We start from the raw sequence: 24,200 nt of genomic DNA, 5'->3' as shown, positions 1-24,200 counted from the left end.
TCCAGATCTCAACCCCATCGAAAAGTTGAAAGTCCGTGTTGCCCAGCGACAGCCCCAAAACATTACTGCTCTAGAGGAGATCTGCATGGAGGAATGGGCCAAAATACCAGCAACAGTGTGTGAAGACTTACAGAAAACGTTTGACCTCTGTCATTGCCAACAAAGGGTATATAACATAGTATTGAGATGAAATTTTGTTATTGACCAAATACTTATTTTTCACCATAATTTGCAAATAAATTCTTTAAAAATCCTACAATGTGATTTTCTGGATTTTTTTTTTCTCATTTTGTCTCTCATAGTTGAGGTATACCTATGATGAAAATTACAGGCCTCTCTCATCTTTTTAAGTGGGAGAACTTGCACAATTGGTGGCTGACTAAATACTTTTTTGCCCCACTGTATCTGCTTTATTTCAATTAGCAGAGGAAGCGCAGGTGTCGCTCATCACATTAACTGTCAGCAAGAGCCACTAACCACAAACAAACCACACTGACTGTCTTCACTTTCAACTCCAGCAGTTTGCTTGAGGTATTCTTTATAATAATAAATGTGGTTTAAGCCATATGATCTTTAAGCTGTTGCATAAGAGATGATATGGAGTAAGTGTGAAGGTGGAGGCTGCTTATATACTTGTGCTAATTTAAAGATTTGTTGGGCTTTGCTCTTCACTATCAGGAACTTCATTTGGTTTGATGTTGTTATCTAATGTGACTTAAATACTTTCTCAAACAGCTGTAGATGCACTTCTCTGAATATTAGATCCTCATTTATCATTACATGATTTAAAATAAGCTTTTAGTGCTTTTAGAAATGATGGAAGTTAAATGAGAAAACTGAAATCAATGCTTGTTTGAAAGTGAATGAAATCTAACAATATCTAAGTATGTTTTGACTATACAAAAGGTTAATGTGTGGCCAGTTTTATTTTAGTCTAAATGACATAAATGACATGTTTTTGTTGTTGTAATTATTAATATTCATAATTTTATTATGATTATAACTGTAATCAGTGTCTTTTATTTATATATATACATACATATATATATTTATTATTCATTATTATCATTTTCATTTATTTGAGTTTTAGTTTTATTAACTGTAATATCCCTGTGTGGCCATTATCTTTTATTCTGTAGTTTGTTAAATGTAACAAAATTGCGAAGGCACCTGTGAACAGCTGATTTAATAATTTAATTCACAGAAAATCCCACAAGCTCTAGAAATGAAAGCATTTTTAAATCTGCTTTTTTTTTTTTTTTCTAAACTCAGTTCTGACAACTAATACTGCTGAAACAATCCAGAAAGCAACTACAGCAAAAAGCAGAATTTCTGAAGTTGTTAGTCATGATTTTCAAATGACATTTGCACATATGCAAGTAGAGTGATGATGACTGAATGTGAGTTTCAATATGATCATTTTGATTTCAGGATGACTTTTAAATTGCGAGAAAAAACAGGCTTGAGCAATTACAGAAAACAAGTTTTATTCCAAAAGTTATTTTACAATGATATAAAACACAAATAAAAGCCTCCATCCAAACGTCAATTAAACAGTAACACCTCTAAACCAGTTCATCAGCCTCACACAGTAGTCCTGGATCCTGGTTTCCAGCTCGGGATGCGCAGATGCAGTTTTATTACAGTCACATTTGATTAGCGCTGGGGTCAGAGGTCACAGTTTCTGCAGGAAGCGCAGCACCAGGTCTCTGAGTGCCGTCCGCAGCGGCTCGTTGTTGTCACAGATGATGTGTGTGGCATCTTCCTCCAGCTGGATGAGCACGTCCTCCGTCTGCAGGTGAAGAATGTGCCCGTCTGCCGTCTCCTCCACCTTCACCTCCGTGATGCCGTTCTGCGAGCAGAGAGATTCAACACAGCTCTGCTGTAAATAGCATGCATTTGAAACATTTAGTGTTGCGTAATGAGTTGTTTCACATATTATTTTTGTTGTAATATAAGGCAGTACAACCTTGCTTGTTATTGTTAACTAAAAAATAACTATTAAACACTTTGGGAATTAGAATAAAGTTGAAATCAATTAAATATATAAAATTAAATAAATATTCAATGAAAATCTTATTAGAAATAGAATGTTGAAATATGTAAATTAGAATTCACACACAAACACAATACAATATCATAGGGATACAATTAGTTTGACTAATTTCACTAGTTTTATTAATATTACTAACTAAAATTTTAATTTGTAATTTTTTGTAATTTGTTTTTTTTTTTTACTAATTTTTCTACTAATACAGTTCAACTGAGATACTATTATAGTACTCATATTCTGAATTAATTTTATACTTCATTTTTAAAGTTTTCAATTTTTTTTTTGTCCATAGTTCTCATTCATTTTTATTTCAGTTTTAGTTTAGTAAAACTAAATGAAAATGAGAAATGTTTAATTTCAGTTAAAAGTTTACTTCAAATAACACTGCTTTGAACTCAATTATCATTGACAATTCACGTTATTACAATTTTCTCTTTTTTTTTGCAGTTTGACTTTATTTGATCTTGGCCTGTGTGATTTGTACAGAGAGCTGTAAGCGATGTTAATTACTCCAGCACAACACTCGATATGCATCTCCAAGTTCATCTGGGGATTGATTAGCTTTAACTGGCTCAGTCGTGTTTATTTGTCTCGCTCGCTGGGCTCGTCTGAGCGTCGGCTCTCAGGATGATGGTTAATGCTGGAGTTACTGCGGGATAACATCTGCGGTCGAACTGACAGGCTCTCAGCGGGACGTTCAGCAGAGAGCCTCAGAACACTCAGATGTGTGTGAGAGAATGAGATCATCACGATATTATTACTGTAAAATCAGAATTCGGTTTTGTGTTTTGTTGAAATGTGATTGCATGTTGTTCTGTGGTTGTTAGGGTGTTGAGGATGGTTGCCAGGACATTGCTTAAGTGTTTTGAGTTTTTGTTACATTGCTATGCAGTTGCTAGGCCATTGTTATGACATTTTGCCTGTTGCTAGGGTGTTTTGTGTTTTTTTGGCAACTAACTGAAAATAGGTTGAAGCACTAAAATTATTAAAACTAAACCATAAACTGTTAAAACTGAAGTTAAAAAGCAAAATATAAATATTTAAAAAAAGAATAAAATAAAAATAATAAAAGCAAATAAAATGACTAAAACCCAAGCTCAAATGAATATGAAAACAGAAAATATAAAATAAAAGCCAATTTAAAATATGAATAAATATTACAAATATATGCAAGTAATACTAAAATAGTAATACTAAAATTATTTTTAAAAGTATATAAATTTATATACGATTTAAAGATTTTATATTATGCACCAATCTAGTATTATACAAGGCATCAAAATGGACAATAAATAATTAAAAAATAAATAGATCAGTGTTATTAACTAAATCAAAAACTTTCAAAAATACATTTCATTAAAGCTGAATGAAAAGAAAAATATTTTATTTTAAATATATAAAATATTTTATAAAATTTATACAATATTTAAAATAAAATATTTTTCTTTTCTATTATTCTATATATACACATATATGTATATATACATATTAGGGATGCTCCGATCGATCGGCATCGGCCGATAATCAGATTTTATGACTGGATCGGTACTCATACATTTGGCCGATCTCACGTACCGATCGCAATTTGATGACGTCAATGCGTGAGGACGTATATGGTGGACGTTCCACGGGCACCTGAGCTCAGTCAGTGCTTGTGTTTATATCCGCCACGGCTCTCCGCGCTGCTTTTAATAGTCTTTTGTGAGTTGTCACAGCGTGGAGGACGGAAAACCTCGTCAGAGCCGTAAGGGGTAACAGTAACATAATACGTTGATCGTGGGCAGCTTTTAAATGAACATTTATTTATAAAACAAAAATATCTTCTTTGGCCATATTATCCCACTCAATAGCATTAACACAGGCTTTACTCCTTTCAAACTTTATCTGGAATGTCACTGTTTCTGTCACTGCAACTTCCCGATCAGACGAAAACACACACAAATTAAATCATCTGCCTGATGAAAAATGTTTTTAAAAAATTAGTTAATATTTGCATCATTTATGATTTGTTTTATCCACCCGCAAATAATCAGAATGCATTTTTTTTTATTATCTGACCCATGGATTATCCGCATCGCCCGTAGATCAAACGTTTTGTTCTTTCAGTAGTTTAAATGTTTCTAGTTCTTCTTCCTCTTCAGTGTTATTGGACAGTATTAAACCTTATGAGTTACATTAGACTTCTCCATGTTGGAGTTTAAATGTTTCTATTTATTTTATCCTCTCTCTCTCATTGTTGTTTTCTGCTGTGTTTTAGTGAAAGTAATCTATAATTTTTTGCTGCTCACTGTGTTTCTGTTGTTGTTAGAATAACCGCGTTACTGCAGCTCTTGAACTTAGCGCCGGCGCGCGAAGCGTGTTTGGCTTTAGATAAAAATACTAGAGGATTTAAAATGTTCACTGTATAAGGAATATTTTTGGTGATTATTTATATAACATTATTACATATGTTATATAAAGCTTGAAGCATCAGAATCGGCATCGATATCGGCCGATCACCATGACAAGAAATCGGTACTCGGTATCGGCTGCAAAAATCCTGATCGGAGCATCCCTAATATATATATATATATATATATATATATATATATATATATATATGACTGAAATAAAATAAATCAAAGTGAAATATTAAAAAAATACAGAAATACATTGACAAAAGCATATTACCAAATAAAATGACTAAAACCTGAACTAAAATTAAAATAACAACTAAAAATATAAAACATTTAGTTCAAAATATGCATAAATTATATAGTTGTATATAAGCAATACTAAAATAGTAAGTAATACTAAAATAAAAAAGTATATTATGCACTCATGTTGTCGCAGTTTTTTGTTTTGTTTTTTGAAGGGGTGGTTAACTGGTTTTTTTTCGAGGCTTGATTGTGTTTATGGGGTGCAGTCTAACATGTGTTAATGCTTCGTTTAAAAAAAAAAAACGCATTATATTTCACATAATTTACCTTTATTCTACACCGCTCTGTTCCTTGTGATGTAACCAACCCGGGAAGTAGCTTGTTGTAGTCCCTACGAGCCGTTTTTGTAGGCATTAAACTGCCATAATTTTAAAAGATATCTCCGTTTGCATTGAACTTTCAGCTTCGTAACTTTGCAGATATTGTTTATGCTCAAACAGCAACATTACATACTAACTAATGTTAAAAAGTGAAATCGCAATCAACCACCCCTTTAAAAATGTTCACGTAATAAAATTGCTATGAATTAAAGTATAGTGAACCAAAAAGTTTTGGGAACTTCATAAATCAAGTCACCTTGATTGTTGCAGAATTGTTCTGTAGATGATGATACTTGATCAAATGCATCAAAATACATCAACTTTCCTGCTAATAATGCGTCAGTATCTGCAGCACACCTGCATCATCAGCACTAAAGCAGCACTTCTCTGAGAAACCCAGCGACTTCATTAGCAGCTCACAAAGTCACCTTCAGCAGGATCACCTTCCTTTACAATCATTAGAGAAATTCATTTTGGCTTCCAGATTAATTAGTGTCTAATCGATGTTCCGGACGCCTGCAGAAGCGCTGCCAGAATCTGCCGTTTGGGATCCAAAGCAAATGAGGAGTTTGCCGTTCCCCTGCATGCTAATGGCGCTCGCTGGATTTCTCTTTCTTCTGTGTTTTCTGCCACCGGCGGGACATTCTAGCTGCAGATCTGTGTGTGTCAGTGGGTCATGCGGGTTGAGTTACCTCCGTCAGGTGTGCGCTTCTCTTTCTAGTGCCCCGGGGTGCCACACAGACCGCATTTCACTACAGACACTGCGAGTCATTCGTCAAACTCCTGTCCTGGCTTGACTTGAACCTACAGGCGCTCTGAGCCCTGTTTAACAGAGCGAGTTGACTGGTTAGAGTGCAGATGGAGTGTGTTGTACCTTGTGTAGCATGGCCAGGAAAGGCTCCAGAGGAACCGCCCCGCTCAGCAGAGGTTTGGGGTTCAAGACCTCCGGTGGCTCCTCCATCACCCTCTTCCTCTTCTTACTGGGCGGCACCGGAGCAGGCTTGGGCACCGGCTACATTACATACACACACACACGAGTATAAAAACAACATTATTTCTTAGGCCTGAGATAATGCAAATGCTTCTAGTTACACATATGTATGAAAAGACTGTAAAGTATGTTTTTCACCTTAAAGGTATAAACCGTATTCCACACATTTTATTTTTATTTTCTCTCAATTCCCCTTATGTTGGTGACGAAGCTGCTGAATCAGCCTTGAGAGCAGTGAGCGAAAATAAAGTGAAAAGCCTTGCTTTTTGTTTGGATAAAAAAAAAGTTTAGTTTTCAACATAGTCAACATTTAAATTGTTTTTAAAAAACTATGTTGATAAATTTGTATTTTAATTATTTTTGTTAGTTATTTTAATTACTATTAAAAATGATCATTTTTAATTTATTATTATTATTAATTTATATTTTTGTTTGTTATTTACAATACTCACATGAACCTTTCTTTATTTTTATTTTTTATCATGGTTGTGAAAAAGCATTGCTTTCAAAGACAAATACTTTTTGTTTAGAATATAAAACTGCTAATTAAATGGTATTTTAATTATTTTGTTAATTTAATTATATTATTATTTTTTATATAATATCATCATCATCACCAATTATCTTATAATTTTGTTATTTTTTATTTACATTACTTACATTAAAATTTGCAAATACGGTTGTGACAAAAAGCCTTGCTTTTTGTTTATGAAACTAAAACTAATACGATAAACTTGTATTGTAATTATATTCATTGTTTTCATTTGTTTTAATTATTTTATGTGTGTGTGTGTATAACCAGTGATTAAAATCAATTAAACTGACTAATATTAATTTTACATTGTTAAAATTTGAAATTACAATATGACTAGTAGCAGTAGTAGTATCTTTATTTATTTATTTTTGTGTGGTTTTTGCATAGTTTTTTCATAGAAATGTGCATATTGTAACACATCATGAGATGTTTTTGTGTTTTAGTTTCCAAAAAAAAAAAAAAAAAACCTGAGTAAACTGGGAAGGGCGTTTTGCATTTTTAATGTCAGAATGAGCTGTGTGTTCACGCTGTAGTTTACAAACCATGCTGTTGGTTATAATGCGTTATAAAAAAGCTTCAGACAATGTAGAGAAAAATATGGGCAAACTTCATCACGACTCGAGGCCGGGTCACGGCTTATCAGCCTGTCACACTGAACATATGCTATGTTCACACACTCACTGACCTGCAGAACGTGCTTGTTGTCCTTGGACTGCAGAACCGCAGACACTGTAGCGACAGAGACGCCCGCTTTAATCTCTGACGGCACCAGAGACCTGGCGAGCTGGAGGTTAACAGGAGAAAACTAAATATATATATATATATATTTAAAGCATGCAAATAATCACTATACAGAACTGATTTAAAAAAAAAAATTTAAGCTTTTTGACCAGTGTTATAATTAACAAAAACTAAAACTATAGTATAATATATATATATATATATATATATATATATATATATATATATATATATATATATATATATATATATATATATTTATGTATTGGATGAACAACTTCAACTAGACAAAAATTAGACATTTGCTTTGTCATCTAAATGAAATAAGTTATTTAAAATGGTAAAATTACTGAAATGAAACTAAAATTAAAATAAATGTATCTAGAAATGTGTAAAAAAATAATAAAATGAAAAAGCACTAAAATCGAAATGAACCGAAAATACAAAAATAAAAGCCAATTCAAACAATATTAAACATTATAGCTGTATATAAATAATATGAAAATAGCACTGTTTTTATAAAAAATAAAAATATTAATATTAGATGAAAATTTCAAACTTAATCAAAATTAGAAATGTTACATTGGCAAGTAACTGAACTATGTTTAGGTTAAATACTAAAATTACTGACTGACTAAAACTAAAAAATTCAATAAACTATTCACAGTTATATATATTTAACTGAAGTTAAAATACTAAATAAAATAAAACTAAAACAGAAATGAATAAAAAAATACAAATTGAACTGAAACTAAACTGAAAATCTAAAACTAAAAGCCAATTCAATATAGGAATATTAGATATTAAAGCATGGTAAAAAGCAGTTCATCTGTCAGTGTGTGATTAAATTGAATCTTAGAGAGCTGTTGAGACCTCAGGCAGCAGGTGGATGCGCTCGTAGCGGCGTCTGAAGGGAAGGCCCAGGACGGAGCAGCGGCGGTAAGCCATGGGTGGAGGCTGCAGCTCCAGCATCAGGTCCGAGCGGTGAGGCTGAGCTGGAGGAGGCTGCGTGTACGGCTCCGGACACACCACATGAAGAGGCTGATGGGACAACAGAGTCGATCGAGGCCAGTTCAATCATTTCATGTGTTAATGGACACACTGAGGACATCTGACCTTCCGACTGTACCTGGATGTCCTTCAGGAGTTTGGACACCTGGTGGAAGTTGAGCCGTGTGTCTATGGGACAGTAAACGCACTTCATGGCCAGCGGCTGGTACGGAGCCAGAGCGTCCAGGTAAGAGAAGTCCGGCTCTGAGAGTCAGAGTTCAAAGCGTTTCAGAACTACACCACATTCAGGGAAACCTGGAAACCCTTCAAGTCAATTTTCCAGCACATTTTTCCATCCCAGTTTCCATGGCAACCATTCTAGACATTCTAATGGGTTTCCACTTTGCATCATTATGAAAAATATTTGTTTGTAGAAAAGAAGAAATACTGTGTCAATCGATGCAAAAAATCGTAACCATCCTAAAAATAGTCATGGGTCTTATTTTTTCTTTTCCTTTTGGGGTGAATGGTGTTCATTAATCTTCTGCTCACCAAGCATGCATTTATTTGATTAAAAATGCAGTAAAAATAGTGAAATATGATTACAATTTTAAAGAACTGTTTTCAATTTGAATATATTGTAAAATATAATTTATTGCTGTGATCAAAGATGAATTTTCAGCATTATTACTCCACTCTTCAGTGTCACATGATCCCTCCGATTTGCTGCTCATTAAACATTTCTGATTATTATCAATGATGAAAACAGTTGTGCTGCTTCATATTTTTATGGAAACAGTGATGCATTTTATTTTTCAGGATTCTCTGATGAATGGAAAGTTGAAAAGAGCACCATTTATTTGAAACATTATAAATGTCTTTACTGTCAGTTTTGATCAATTGAATGCATCCTCACTGAATAAGAGATCTGATATGTTTAGTGATATGCTGTGTCTCACCGGTGAAGATGATGGTATTGAGGCTGGATTTGCCCCACAGCTCCATGAAGTGCACCACATCCCCGAAGCGCAGGGACGGGTGACCGGTGAACACCACACACGGCTGCCGGAACTCACTGCTGAAATCTCCATGAATGCTGGGGTAATGCTTCAGTTTATTGGTCTGAATCAGCTGCAGAAAGCAAACACATGACAGTCAGTGAGCGACAAACAGCTGTGTGTCAGTACAGGTCTGCGTTCTGATGATTTAGCAGAGTTTGGTTCGTACCTCTGCGTGAGGAAAAGGCGGCTCGGGCAGATAGACCTTAGACTGCTTGTTCTGACACAACCTTCAACACAAACACACAAAACAGCCAGAGAATGAGCTATTATTGAGCACATCTATAGAAATATCACAGCAATAATGAACAATTACCATGGTAACCATAGTATCTGCCAGCATATTATCAAACCAGTGAACTTCAGTGATGCTTCCAGTGACTACGATGAAAAGAAAAGAAAAAAAAACCTTTTAAAGAAATTAATCAATTATGAATAATGTTAAATGTTACAGATGTCATTTATAAGACAAATCCCACAATATGAGAATGAAATGCAAACAAATAGAATAAAATGAATAAAATCATATGTAATTGTGTTCATTTAATTATATTATACTACATTACAGATGTCTTTAATAAGACAAAGCCCACAATATAAAGCTGATGAACTAGAAAAAAACTTATAGAAAAAAAGAGTAATTAAATATATCTTTATTTTATTAATTTTAATTTTAAATTCTGAATTATATTTTACATATAACAGATGTTTTCAATAAAACAAAATCCACAATACATAATTGACGAACTAAGAAAAAAAACATATATAATTTGATTTTATTAATTAATATTCAATTATTATATTAGATTTTAATTTTATATATTTAAAATGTATTTAATAAAAATCCCTACAATATCTAGCTGATGAACAAAACACTAAATATAATTTTATTTATTTTATTATTCAATTAATAACTATATTTTAATTTTATTTATTACAGATGTCTTTAATAAAACCCGCAATATCTAGCTGATGAACAAGAAAAAAAAAAACTTAAATACAATTTATTGATTTTAATAATAATTTATTATTTATATAATAATTTAATATATATTATTACAGGTGTTTTTCATTAAACAAAACCCACAATATCTAGAAGATGTTAATTTTCCATGACTTGTTGATGGTTTTCCATGACCATGGGGACCCCATAACTGTATGAACATTTATCATGATTGAAGTCATTTTGATGGACTGAATGCAATGACAGTGGTGACTGAAACTGTGACCAAACAGTTTTACTAAAATAACTATAGTATTTTGGCAGAAACTATGATCACCATGGTACTTTTTAAGAAATGGGAAAGCCATTCTCTCTCTTAATTTTAAATCAAGCACATTACTGGAAGCGGTTTGCGATCGTACCATTCTGCGAATATCTGCGAGAACTCCAGCGAGCTGTTGGCCACGGGGGAGATGAAGTAGAACGGGGTGGTGCCCAGGTTAGCCGAGTCCATGAACTGATACAGACACTCCAGCAGGTCGTAGATGACCCCGGACGAATAACACGGGACCAGCACATTCCCGCCGGCACGGATCGTCATGGCTGAGGAGAGAGAAAACACTCTGAGTCAGACGCGCACTTATGTAACACAGTGGATCAGGCTGCAGCTGTGTCAAACTCACCCAGGTTGCTGCAGAATTCTCCCAGCATGCCGTCTGGGTTGGCGGTGGGGATCTGGGTCAGGCCTGTCAGGATGAGCACGTCGCTGTTCTTCAGAGAGCTCTGCTCCATGGGCTGCACCACACAACAGAAGAAATAGAAACCCATGAAAAAACGATGTTTTATACCAGAGGTGAAAACCCTAATGAGCTGTCTTACTGTCCAGCATACTGTCTACACAGGCAGCATCCTAAGAGAACAGCTCACAGCTCACAGTAGATGTCAACAAAGTGCATTTCATCTAATATTTATATATTTTTCAGCTTTATTTCAGTTAACAAAAAAAGATTCATTATTATTAAAGTGACTAATCTCACAATTGATGTCATGTTAGAAAACATATTACTTGACCAGCATTATTTATTATTTATATACTATTATGGTATTTATTAATATTTTGAATTAGCTTTTTTTTTTGTATTTTCAGATAGCAACTTCATGTGCTTCGCTAATTTGTATTATTTTTAATTGTTTAACTAGAATTTTAATTTTTATATTTAATTTTTTTGTTTTTATATTTCGATTTTCAGTGTAAATAATTTCGTTATGTGCTTTTGGAATTTTTATTTTAAATAATTTATTTTAATTCAGTTTTAGTTCTAGCAATTTTAGCACTTAAACTTATTTCATTTCAGTTAGTTGCCAAGGCAACATTTCAAATTTTTCTCATTTCAACATTTCTAAAAAGCACTCGACCAGAGTTATTTATATATTTCATCATTTCTATATTATTATTAATGTGTTATTAAAGGGGTCATATGACGTTGCTAAAAAGAACATTATTTTGTGTATTTGGTGTAATGCAATGTGTTTATGTGGTTTAAAGTTAAAAAACAATTTTTTTTCCACATACTGTACATTATTGTTGCTCCTCTGTGCCCCGCCTTTCTGAAACGCGCCGCTTTTTCCAAAGCTCATCGTTCTGAGAAGCGAGGCGTGCTCTGATTGGCCAGCTATCCAGTGCGTTGTGATTGGCCGAATACCTCAAGCTTGAGACGGAAATGTTACGCCCCTTACCGTATTGTGATGTCGTGTCCCGGCGCGACGAGACAAAAACAATAAAACCCATTATAAACGAGGCATTTGTTGCATCCAGTGGGGACATAATTACTAATTATAATAACTTTTTTACGCGTCATGTTGCATCGTGCCGCATAAACATTACCATGTCTGCATTTGTGATCGGAGAAACGTTTTGCGCTACTCTACACTGCTCAAAACTCGCGTATGAATAGTCAGTGGCAAATTCTTTAAATAAGAAAACATACAGGCTGTGAGTCAGTAGCTCCAGACTGTCCCTACAAAGTTGGAATTGCCCCACTTTATAGAAACAGTCTTTGAGCAGCTGGCAGGATACTCCCAGGTTCAGGAAATAGTCCTCCGTTAAATGTAATTATATTACTACACTCCAATATTTGGGTTGAACTGTTCTGGAGCAGTGTTGTAAATACAACTTAACCACTGATTTCTAGTTGTGTCCTCTTTTGGAAGCCCAAACAAAGTAGTTTCGCTTTCACAACGAAACACAGCGTCTCCAGGACATGGCGCCGGCGGCAACAACAATACTACAGAGAGAATAAAAAACAATCACACCCTCTTTCTTAGCGTATACATTTTGGCGGTGTTTTGCAAATCTCCCCACACCGTGACGTAGACGTGGGGGAGTGTTTGAATGAGCCATTTTAGGGGGGCGTGGTCGAGTCTTAACTTTTATAAAGAATATCTCTTTGCTTTTGTGACAACTTCAGGGATCTTATCTATGTACAAACAGCTCCAAAGAGAAAGGAAAACTTGAAATCGCATCATATGACCCCTTTAAATTAAAGTACTAAAATTACTAAATCTAAAATAAATCTATATAAAATGATATTAAAAAAGACAAAAGCACATTACAAAAATACTAAAACATACACTAAAAAATTATAATGAAAATTGAAAATATAAAAATAAAAGCTAATCCAAAACATTAAACTTCTCTCCTTTTAATTAGTTGCCAAGGCATTTCTAATTTTTGCTTGTTTAAGTGTAAGTTTTTCATCTAATATTTACTACTTTTTTTTTTTTTAGCTTTATTCCAGTTTAAAAAAAAAGAAAAAGATTTTTAATGGTTTTTCTGAATGAATTAATAATCAGCATTTCTCTCAACTTGGATGATTTTTTCATGATTTAAGGGACTATGTTCTTTCTCAAGGATACATGTGATGCTGCCTCAGACGGCACTGAAATGCTGTGTGGGCAGGCATGGCACGGCACGTTTCTGCTGTGATTTGTGTGCGTGTGGCATCACCTGAGGGTGTGTGGTGAGCAGAGACGAGCCAGACACATAAGACACTTTCTCATAATGTGACTGAATGATCCAGTTTGAGCTGCCCAGAGAATATCCTGAACTCAATGGCGTGACCTGCACAGCTCCAAACAGCTCCTGACAGACAGAGACACAGATTAAACTGAGGAGTTTAGATGGATTTATCCCTTTCATTTTAGCCTGGAGTGTCGAAATCAGGACCTCACCACTTTCTGAGAGTATCCCACCAGCTGGACTTTACTGAGGGCAGAATTGACTTCCTGCATGCTGTAACATTTCCTCCAGCTCCAGACGTCCACCGCGTCCTTCAGAGGCCCCGGGAGCAACCTGAAACACAAACACCTTTATGAGATTTCAAACCAGTGATTATCAGTGACGTTTCCAATGACTATTATGATTTTTTTTTTAATTACAATTATTTTAATAATTTAATAATTCTTCAATTATTAATTACATTATATTAATAAATATATTATTTATAAATGATTATACTACAGATGTCTTTAATAATACAAACCCACAATATTTAGCCAATGAACTAGAAAAATACAATTACATATAATTTAATAATTTTATTATTCAGTAACTTGAAAATAATAATTTTATATAAATTATTCATTTATATAATTATGAATTACATTATTTTATATTATATTACTGATGTCCTTAACACAAAATCCACAATGTCTATCTGATAAACAGAAAAAAAATTAATGAAATATAATTATCAATTTTATTTTGTTAATTTTACATTGAATTATTAAGTATTATTATATTACAGTATATATTTTTTTACATTTTATTTAGTTCATTTAAAATTGAATTAAGTATATTATTATATTAAAGATATCTTTAAAAAGACAAAATCCTCAATATCTAGCTACAAAAAATTAATTTGCAACCTAAAACGCACACTGACACCTTAATGGGATTTCTCATTCATAGACTCCTCAAGCGTCACAAAAAGTGGTGTTTGGCGTTGGTGGCTTTTGGCCAGAATGAGCTGCAGTGTGAGTTTAGTACCGCTGTATTTCTTTGTTCTTCCAGCAGGTGGCTGCATGAGCCTTTGGTACTCTCTCCATGAACGTCACCAACTCCTCCATCAGCAGCCTGAACCACACACAACATCACATCATCTTACTGCAAGATCAACTGAACTCTACATTATATCAAGTGAGGAATTAATTGTCAGCTAATGTTCGATCATTCAAGTTGCATTCACTACCGTGCAAACGTTGAGGGTCGGTTTACTTTTTAATGCTTTTAAAGTCTCTTCTGCTCACCAAGGCTGCATTTGTTTGATAAAAAAAGTGGTAGTGTAGGGTGGTGCTGGAGTTGGAGAAGCGCACCTGCCGATCTGTAGGGTGGGTTCAGTGGCGTACACGGTCCCGGTGAAGCCTGTGTGTTCGGTGATATACGGCAGAGCCATCATGCAGTGATAGTTTGATATCAGGATCACGTCTATGGTGGAGAGGTCCAGAAGCTCTTTCTGGAAACGTAAAATCATTTCTTTAACAAAACACTGTCTGATGCACAGACAGGACAGAAGGAGGGAGAGTTTTATTTCTGTCAAAGAGCTAATATTTACTTCAGGGAGGCAAAATTCAGGCTGCGAGTCCACAAACACACGTCCTGAGCATTCCTTCAACTCCTACAACACACACACAACATAATTAAATCATTATGGAAATATATTTGAATTAATTTGTATTTTTAAAGTGAGCACTGTGATTATTTCAGTGTCATACATGTACTCACTTTTTCCAGGTTTATGGCTCCATCTTTGGAAACCCATCCTGGGAGTTTGGATAATCTTGGACTGTAACAAAGTTATTTTTATCAAAATTTAACAGAAAAAAGTAATCACCTTAGCTTTAACTAACATGTTCATAAGGTATCTAATTGTTTTAGTCCACTGGATGGGATTCTTTGTCGCTTAATTGATTAAACCCTAGTAGATGTTTACATAATATAAGATATAATGTATGTTATATATATATATATATATATATATATATATAGAGAGAGAGAGAGAGAGAGAGAGAGAGAGATTGCTGCAATATATGTATTAGCCATTCACAATGTTAGATGTTAAACATGATTAACTCGAAACTGACTTACTTTATCCTTTCATTTATTTAGATGGATTTTATTTATTATTATTTATGTTGTTGTTATATATATATATATATATATGTTAATGCTTTGGCAACATTGTGTTACACAGTCATGCTAATAAAGATGAATTGAATTGAATTGAGAGAGAGAGAGAGAATATAAGATATAAGAAACATAATACATGTCTAAGACATGTAACGTCATCATATCATATAATATCAAAATTAGGATGGTTATGTTATTTTCATTTTTTTAAGTTTTCATTTGTAATAATTGTTCAGTAAAAAGGAGTAAAAGTAAAATATTTAGTGTATCTAAACCTAATACCAAGCATATTAATAAAAAGTTAATACATGTAAAACCTAGTAAAAATAATGATATGTGTCCCTGGACCACAAAACCAGTCTTAAGTATCAATTTTTCAAAATTGAGATTTATACATCATATGAAAGCTGAATAAATAAGCTTAAGTTTGTTAGGATCTGACAATATTTGGCTGAGATACAACTATTTGAAAATCTGGAATCTGAGGGAGCAAAAAAATCTAAATATTGAGAAAATCAGCTTTAAAGTTGCCCAAATGAAGTTCTTAGCAATGCATATTACTAATCAAAAATGAAGTTTTGATATGTTTATGGTAATTTACAAAATATCATCATGGAACATGATCTTTACTTAATATCCTAATGATTTCTGGCATAAAAGAAAAATTGATAATTTTGACCCATACAGTATTTTTGGCTATTGCTACAAATATACCCCAGCGACTTAAGACTGGTTTTGTGGTCCAGGGTCACATATTTTCCACACTGAATATTTAATCATTTTATTTAAATACACTAATATAACAGTTTAAAGTAGTAAATAATAACTTTACTGATCCTCTAAAATCAAACTGAAGTGTTGCAGTAATGAACATAAAACGGCAATAAATGGCAATAAAAAACCTAAATACAATACAGTAAAGTAGTATCAAAATACAAAGAATAACCGACTACAAAATGCATTACAGTAAACACTACAGCACCTTACAGAGCATAGGCAAAAACAATCAGTATGTTGTGTATATTTAGGACAACTGTAAATACGAAGAGATATGCACATGTGCTTAAATTAAAATGCCATTTCATATCAGCACATTAAAGTGTGTATATTGATCGTGAGTGATCCAGGTTCTGATGTATGTGATCAGTGTTCATGACACTGACCTGTGCACCAGAGGCAGCGGCAGGAAATACAGGGCTGCTGTTGTGTCCAGACCACAGTCCAGCATGATGGTGGTGGATTTAAACTTGAGCACATTACAGGGCAGAGTGGGATGACCTGACAGACAGTACTACACACACACACACACACACACACACACACACACACACACACACACACACACACACACACACACACACACACACACACACACACACACACACACACACACACACACACACACACACACACACACACACACACACACACACAGAGAGAGAGAGAGAGAGAGAGATCAGCACTTACTGCAGGAGACTCAGTATTACTCTCACTGCAGCTGATTTAACTCATAACAAAGCTTATCGTATTTACGGAACACGCTCATATACGCACCAGTTTCATGTCTGCTCTTCAAAAACTGAACTGGTTTCCTAGCTTTCTTGTTTTCTGTGATGCTACAACTCGGGAAACATTCAGGACTGATGTCTTTTCTTCTACTGTATGTCTGAGTGTCATTCAGCTCACGACAGGCGCGCATTTGCCTCCTAGCGCTCGGGCGTGGCACTGCAGTACGACTGTGCGTAAACAGAGGATTAATAAAGAGAGTTTCTGGCTTTGCAAGATAAATAAATAAATAAGATAAAGAATATTACGACAATGGCAGGCCCCAAAATTAAAAATAAATAAATAAATAAATAATAATAATAATAATTAACATAGCTATTAACATTGTTCATGCCCTTATTTATTGATTTATTTGCTTGTTTAAAGAATTTTTGTTATTTATATATATTTATTATATTATATATTACAATATTATATATTTTATGTATTTATATAAATAATTATGTAATTATTTTTGTTCTAATATGTTGTCATTTTATCTGATCTATTTTAAAAAATTCAGCATTTCCTTGTTTATTTAGCGCCTTGCATTTTTGTTATTTATATATAATATTTTATAATATAAAGAAATATATATGATGATTATATAATAATCATCCTGCAAAAGACCCTCAAAGCACTGAGTTATAGCCAGGCTTTTTGCTTCGTATAGATTTTCCTACATATGTGTCTTCAGTGTTGGGGAAAGTTACTTTTAAAAGTAATGCATTACAATATTGTTTACTTGATTTCTTGATTGTTTGTGTTTAATATAAGAAGTTCTATTTATAGCAAATGTAAAAGCCCAAAAAGTGTAATGAATAAACCTCAGGCGGAAGAAAAAGTAAATTCACGTCAGTAGAACGCAGGAGAAGAAGGTTCAACACTCTTCAGCAATAAAAAAACAAAACAATGAAGCACAATTGTTAGTTTATCTAAAGTCATTTTTGCTTATTAGTATGGTTGAACCGGATCATCAAAGGTCAGCAAAAAAGATTGGTCAATAAAATGGGATTAGATACATTTGTGTTATTTAACATTTAATTATTGCAGGTTTGCGTCATATTCTGAGTTTGCATTTCATTGTTTTAATTCATTTTGAGGAATACTAAATCTGTTTTTTTGCGAGTGAGATGAATTAATGTAGTCTAGAACTACAGTAAGATCATGTTCACACAGCGCACACAACGCCTCTGTACTTCTGATTTCTCCCAACATGGGGACAGGAGACTTGTCAGTCAATAAATGGGAAAACAAAGTAACTGGCGTTACTTTTTTGAAAAAGTAACTCAGATATTTTGTTGTAAATTGAAAAGTAATGCGTTACTTTACTAGTTACGTGAAAAAAGTAATCTGATTACGTAACTCGCGTTACTTGTAATGCGTTACCCCCCACACTGTGTCTTTTTAGTTTTTTTTTTACAAAAAGACAGATGTCTGACAAATACTACAATAAAATACTACAGTACTTTACTCCTGAATATTGGTACTAAGAAACAAATAAATAATGAACTTAATAAAACAGTAATAAAACAATGAGCTTAATAAAACAGAAAAATTATAAATTAGACCCACCGTAACTCAACTGTCCAATCAGAAGCAGCTCCGGGCCGATAGGCCCCGCCCACTTGAGCACTGGTTTGAGGTGACGGTGTGGCTCTACCTGCTGGATGTGTTACTCTCCGTCGGTCCCGTATGTGCGTGATTCACCTGCTCAAACGCTCCTGAGGATCCGCTGAAGTTTAACACGGTAAGATGGCGAGAGATCAGGAAATGAAGCAGGTGGATTTATCGCTGCGTTCTCTTGTATGAACTCGTGTTTGATGTTTGTTCCGTAGGTCGGTCTGGAAGTGTGTTATTCCGGGCTGGATGAGTCAATGTCTCTGTTCTGGACATTTAATCTGATCACTGCTGGAATGACACACACACAACTCCATAACCAGCAGTCACACTCTCCATGAACAGGTAAAACTAGGTTTTGCTGCATTCTAACCTAAAAGTTCTTGAATTGCATTCATAAATTTGTTATTTTGGAACTTTGGAACATTGTAACAGGTCAAACATTTGAAACAGTGTTACACTGCTTAAAAGATTATTCAGAGCTGTTTGACAAATCAAGCTCATAATGTGCAGTATTAAATAAATCAGCTGCATGTTTGTTTAATGGAGTTATTGCTCATAATTGGATGAAATAATAACACAGGAACTGGTGAGACCGGTGCAGGAGATCTACATGATGGATGAAATGGCTGTGAATGAGTCTAATGTGAAAGTGGCGGTCCGGGTGCGACCCATGAACAGGAGAGGTGAGTATGAACCACAGCCATGTGACTGTCACATTACAGCATGTGTTTAATGTTTAGAGACCGTGTTTGAGATTCTGATCTTGATCTGTGGCCTTTTTTTTTTTTTTTAAATGATCCTCACTTATGAAAGCAAGCATCTGGGAAAAAAATCTACTTTAAAATGCATAAACTTTGTTCCATTTACATGCTGTATTTTTGAAAATGTGATATATATATACATATACATATACATATATACATATACATACACACACACAGTATAAACATGTTCAATTACATATATAATTTAGTAAAAAAAAAAAGTAGTTTTCGAAATATTGCATATAAAATGATGTTTGTGAGCGATGATGCAAACAATATTATGACCAATTTCTGATTGATTGTTATTAATGTGCTTTTTATAGAACGAGACTTAAAGACAAAATGTGTTGTGGACATGGAAGGAAATCAGACCGTCCTGTACCCGGCCAATGGAAACCTGGGAAAGGGCGACAGCAGGTAAACTGGGGTGTGTTTGTGTGGGTGTGTGATTGTATTTGACAAACACTCATAGTGATATTTTAAGATGTAGTCATCTAACAATATGTAAAAATGACATCTCTATATCTGTCTTGACAAGCCTCAAACTACTGGAGTAATCAACTAGCTCTAAAGAGCACATGTGCTGCATGCCTTTGCAGAACAATGCTAGGATGTTCTGAGGTGTTTATTCCCCAGGTAACCTAGAAAATAAGGTGTCTATTTATTGCTCACCAGGTGAAATCACGATGAGTCTGATCACATAGTAAAGAAACAGAATCTCTATGCAGCGTTTAGTCTGATTCTCTCTCTATCGCTGACATTTTCTTTCTTTCTCTACATTCCTCTTCTCCTTTGACCTTCAGTGTCCATAGAAACGAGTGAAGGTTCATTGGCAGGTCAAAGGTAACCCTGGATACTCATGATTAAAAACCCAAGAAACTAAATTACTCGTGTCTCATTGGTTCTTTTCAAGCAACCTAAAAACAAAGCTGCACGGATGTGTGCTGTCCTTTCGTTTACCAAACACCACATAGCTTTACAAACGATGTCTTGTTTACTTCCTGTGAATACAAATACTGTAGGCGTTTCAGAAAAGAAAACTTTTAATGTTCAATTGTCAAAAGTTTTCACTCGCAGTTTACAATAAACCCATCTTGAAGTTTGAAAGTTATATGTTCATTGTGTATTCCTTAGGAGTTGCTAGGTGGCTACTAATATGGTTTCTATGGTGTTTCTGTGTGTGTTTTTTAAGCTGTTCTGGGTGGTTGCTAGGCAGAAACTTAAAGGGATAGTTCACCCAAAAATAAATTCTGTCATTAATTACTCACCCTCATGTTGTTCCAAACCCGTAAGACCTCCGTTCATCTTTGGAACACAAATTAAGATATTTTTGATGGAATCTGAGAGCTCTCTGACCCTCCGTAGACAGCAAGGGTCTTTTTTCCATCAAAAATATCTTAATTTGTGTTCCGAAGATGAACGGAGGTCTCACAGGTTTGGAACAACATGACAGAATTTTCATTTTTGGGTAAACTAACACTAAAAGTGTTCTGGGCATTTTATGGTTGTCAGAGTGTTCTGGGTGGTTGCTAGGGTGTTGCCAGGCAAATGTTAAAGTGTTCTGGGTGGTTTCAAGGGCAGTATGTGGTTTGTTAAGATGTTCAGGACAGTTGCTAGGGTGTTGCTAAGATTTTCTGAGTGGTTTCAAGGCCATTATGTGGTTGTTAAGGTGTTGTGGGTGGTTGCTAGGGTGTTGCTAAGATTTTCTGAGTGGTTTTTAGGGCATTCATTTATATATAGTACAGTATTTTCCGGGCAGTTGCTAGGGTGTTGCTAGACTATTGGTAAGATTTTCAGAGTGTTTTCATTATGTGATTGTCAGGGTGTTCTGGATGGTTGCTAGGCTGTTTCCAACAATTTATCAGTGGTTTCAAGGGCATTGTGTAGTTGTTAAGATTTCCCAGGCAGTTGCCAGGGTGTTGCTAGGCTGTTGATAAGATTTTCAGAGTGGTTTCAAGGGCATTATGTGGTTAAGATGTTCTGGGCAGTTGCCAGGCCGTTGATGAGATTTTTGGAGTAGTTTCTAAGGCATTATGTGGTTAAGTTGTTTTTAGTGATTAGGCTGTTGCTAAGATGTTCTTGGATGGTTTGTAGGGCATTGTATGGTTGAAGATGAAAGACTATATTTTGAAGAACGTTACTAGTTGACTAGCCATTCCACACTATGAAAGTCAATGGATACCGTCAACTGTTTGGCTACTAATATTCATACAGGTTTGGAACAACATAAAGGTTAGTAAATTCTGACATTCTTCACTGAACTATCCCTTTCAGACTGGTCATCCATTAAAAACTGTAATCTTTGATAATTTTACCTATTGATTGTGTATTTATAACATTATTGTTGTTATTTTGTTGGCTACATTTTTTTTTAACCAGATAACAGTTGTCTGGTGTTTTAATCCATGCATATGTTGCATGCTGTGGTTCTTAGCAGTTTACTCCATTAGCACAAAGAGGAGTTTGTTGGTTGTGCAGCAGAGCCTTCATCAGTCAGCAGTGTTTCATATCTCAGTCACTGATCCAGCGGTTCGTCTGTCCTTCAGCTGAAATCAGCTCTCGGTTTTGTGTTGGTCGTCTGTCAGCATGCACCAAACTGCACATGCATGTTGGCTATATTACAGACCAGCCTGTTGCCAACCAGTCCTGGAGGACTTTTATCTGTCTTTCCTTCATTCCTTGTGTTTGTCTCCTCTTCCATTCCTGCTCCTGGTCTCTTTACAAAGGGTGTGCCTGTTTTCTCCACCAGCCTTCCCGGAGATCTGGCCGTTCTCCAGGTCACCTGCTCATGCAGGAATCTCCTCGGTCGTATCCAGCTTTTCTCAGTTTCTCAGTGCTGATCTAGTCATGTTTCAGACCGCTGAGCCGCCTCTGCCATAACTTGCAGCGGTTTGCGGTGTTGGCGTGCAAACAGGTTTTACAGGCTCATGCAAGAAAGTTTACTCAAATTCCATAATAATCCCTCAAAGCAAGTTTGTGTTTTCGTTATGAAGCACATGTAGAGACAGCACACTCGTGCAGATGCTGTTTGTCATGTAAATGATATCAGGGTGGAATTTAATTAAAGAAAACATGAGGTGAAGGCGGTTCAGAGAGGATGGTTTAATTGTGTAATTCTCTCATAACGACTGAAATAAGGCAAGCATTTCTGAAATCTTCCTGAAATGCTTCAAGACTGCGTGTCGTCCTTCCGTCAACAGCAGAAATCATGTTCAGCGTGTGCTTATAATGAAAATCAGCAACTGTGTTCTGAATTTTTAATCTTTGTCAGTTTACAGAGGAAAAAAATGTACTTGTAGCTTTACAGGATGTTTCATCTGATGTAGATATTTCAGTTTTGCAGCCTTAATACACACTGATATTATTTATGGTGATTGCTAAAGGAAATATCACCGGCGTTATTGCACAAATTTACCTCTAATTAAACAGTGGCGCTTAACTCAATCCTCAAATCATGTGTTTTGCTAAATCATGGTGAAGAAAAGGTGATCAGATGCATGATTTTCAGATTTTCAAGTAGATATTAGAAGTAGGTAAAATGGGTGAAGATATTGGTGAGAGATCGGTAAGAATTTTTAATATTTTTGAAAAGTCTCTTCTGCTCGCTAAGGCTGTGTTTATTTGATCAAAAATGCAGCAAAAACAGTAAAGGTCATTGCACACGGAGTCAGAAATTTTCGCATGCGTTTTTTCAGTTTTTTCGTTCTTTCCTATCAAAATGCATGCTACAGATGCGAAAACGCAGAAAATCGAACCTGATCCGAATTTTTTCATGTCGGAACCCAAGTTTCGGGGGCAGTGTGTAAACGTGATTGACAAAATGTGAGGTTGTATTTATTTTTTAACATGCGAAAAATTCGGACGAAAATTCTGGACTCAGTGTGCAATGACCTTAAGATTGTGAAATATTATTATAATTTAAAATAACTTTTCTATTTGACTAAATTTTAAAATGTCATTTATTTCTGGGATCAAAACTGAATTTTCAGCATCATTACTCCAGTCTTCAGTGTCACATGATCCTTCAGAAATCATTCTAATATACTGATTTGCTGCCCAAGAAACATTTCTGATTATTATCAATGTTAAAAACATTTGCGTTGCTGAATATATTTGTAGAAACAAAGGATTCTTTGAAAAACAGCATTCGTTTGAAATAGGATCGAAATGATTTTACTTTCACTTTTGATTAATTTAATGGATCCTTGCTGAATAAAAGTATTCGTTTCATATATATTCTAATGTTGTTGTTTTTTTGTTTTTCGTTCTTTCCTTTTGTGAACATAGGAGTAGACCAAAGGTAAGTTCTCATTTGTCATTTCTGCAATACATTAATGTGAACAAATGCATTACAATCACTCTATCATGAATAATGTGCATGACAGAAAGTGTGTAACTTCACTGCATTTGTAAAGTCATTGGTCATGTTGAACATTTCGACAGCTCATTAAAATGCATCTGTTACATAGTCTTTAGACATCTGCAATATTTTGTTTCAGGTTTTTGCATATGATTATTGCTTCTGGTCTATGGATGAGGCTGAGGAAGCCAAATTTGCAGGTCTGTTGACATTCAAAATAATTCATTTTGCTATAATTACCAACCCTTTTGTTGAAACCATCACTAAGCCTCTGTATTGTGTTTATACAGCAGTGATCTGAATCATCAGGGATAATTTATAATGACAATAGAAACTCTTATAGACATCAATATTCCCTGCTTGTTTACTTGTGAACTTTTCTGAAGAAAA

At 34.7% G+C, this 24,200-nt stretch overlaps 2 protein-coding genes across 4 annotated transcripts in view; one reads left to right on the top strand and one right to left on the bottom strand.

Annotated features, from left to right (window-relative positions):
• Positions 1–1,470: 1,470 nt before the first annotated feature.
• ints9 (integrator complex subunit 9) lies at positions 1,471–17,214 on the bottom strand. Its single transcript, XM_058754896.1, has 17 exons — positions 17,073–17,214; positions 16,682–16,809; positions 15,114–15,174; positions 14,944–15,006; positions 14,705–14,844; positions 14,379–14,465; positions 13,562–13,682; positions 13,338–13,472; positions 11,014–11,125; positions 10,753–10,933; positions 9,557–9,617; positions 9,289–9,460; positions 8,469–8,593; positions 8,213–8,380; positions 7,284–7,382; positions 5,947–6,084; positions 1,471–1,852 (listed from the first exon to the last, which is right to left on the bottom strand). Exons 1-17 carry the CDS (start codon positions 17,079–17,081, stop codon positions 1,676–1,678), a joined length of 1,977 nt encoding a protein of 658 aa, XP_058610879.1. The 5' UTR covers positions 17,082–17,214; the 3' UTR covers positions 1,471–1,675.
• A 1,452-nt stretch (positions 17,215–18,666) lies between these two features.
• The window catches only part of kif13bb (kinesin family member 13Bb), a 35,729-nt gene continuing 30,195 nt past the window's right edge, over positions 18,667–24,200 (top strand). For all 3 annotated transcript variants that reach the window (XM_058754895.1, XM_058754894.1, XM_058754893.1), the window contains exons 1-6: positions 18,667–18,813; positions 18,902–19,028; positions 19,267–19,369; positions 19,774–19,867; positions 23,738–23,750; positions 23,950–24,010. In XM_058754895.1, the coding sequence (XP_058610878.1) occupies positions 19,297–19,369; positions 19,774–19,867; positions 23,738–23,750; positions 23,950–24,010 (241 nt within the window). In that variant the 5' untranslated portion in view covers positions 18,667–18,813; positions 18,902–19,028; positions 19,267–19,296. The remainder of the gene's footprint in view (positions 18,814–18,901; positions 19,029–19,266; positions 19,370–19,773; positions 19,868–23,737; positions 23,751–23,949; positions 24,011–24,200) is intronic.

The sequence above is a fragment of the Onychostoma macrolepis genome, chromosome 20, assembly GCF_012432095.1.
Source record: "Onychostoma macrolepis isolate SWU-2019 chromosome 20, ASM1243209v1, whole genome shotgun sequence".
Classification (NCBI taxonomy): domain Eukaryota; kingdom Metazoa; phylum Chordata; class Actinopteri; order Cypriniformes; family Cyprinidae; genus Onychostoma; species Onychostoma macrolepis.
Note: the sequence above shows the minus strand (reverse complement) of the source record. Positions and strands in the feature narration are given on the sequence as shown.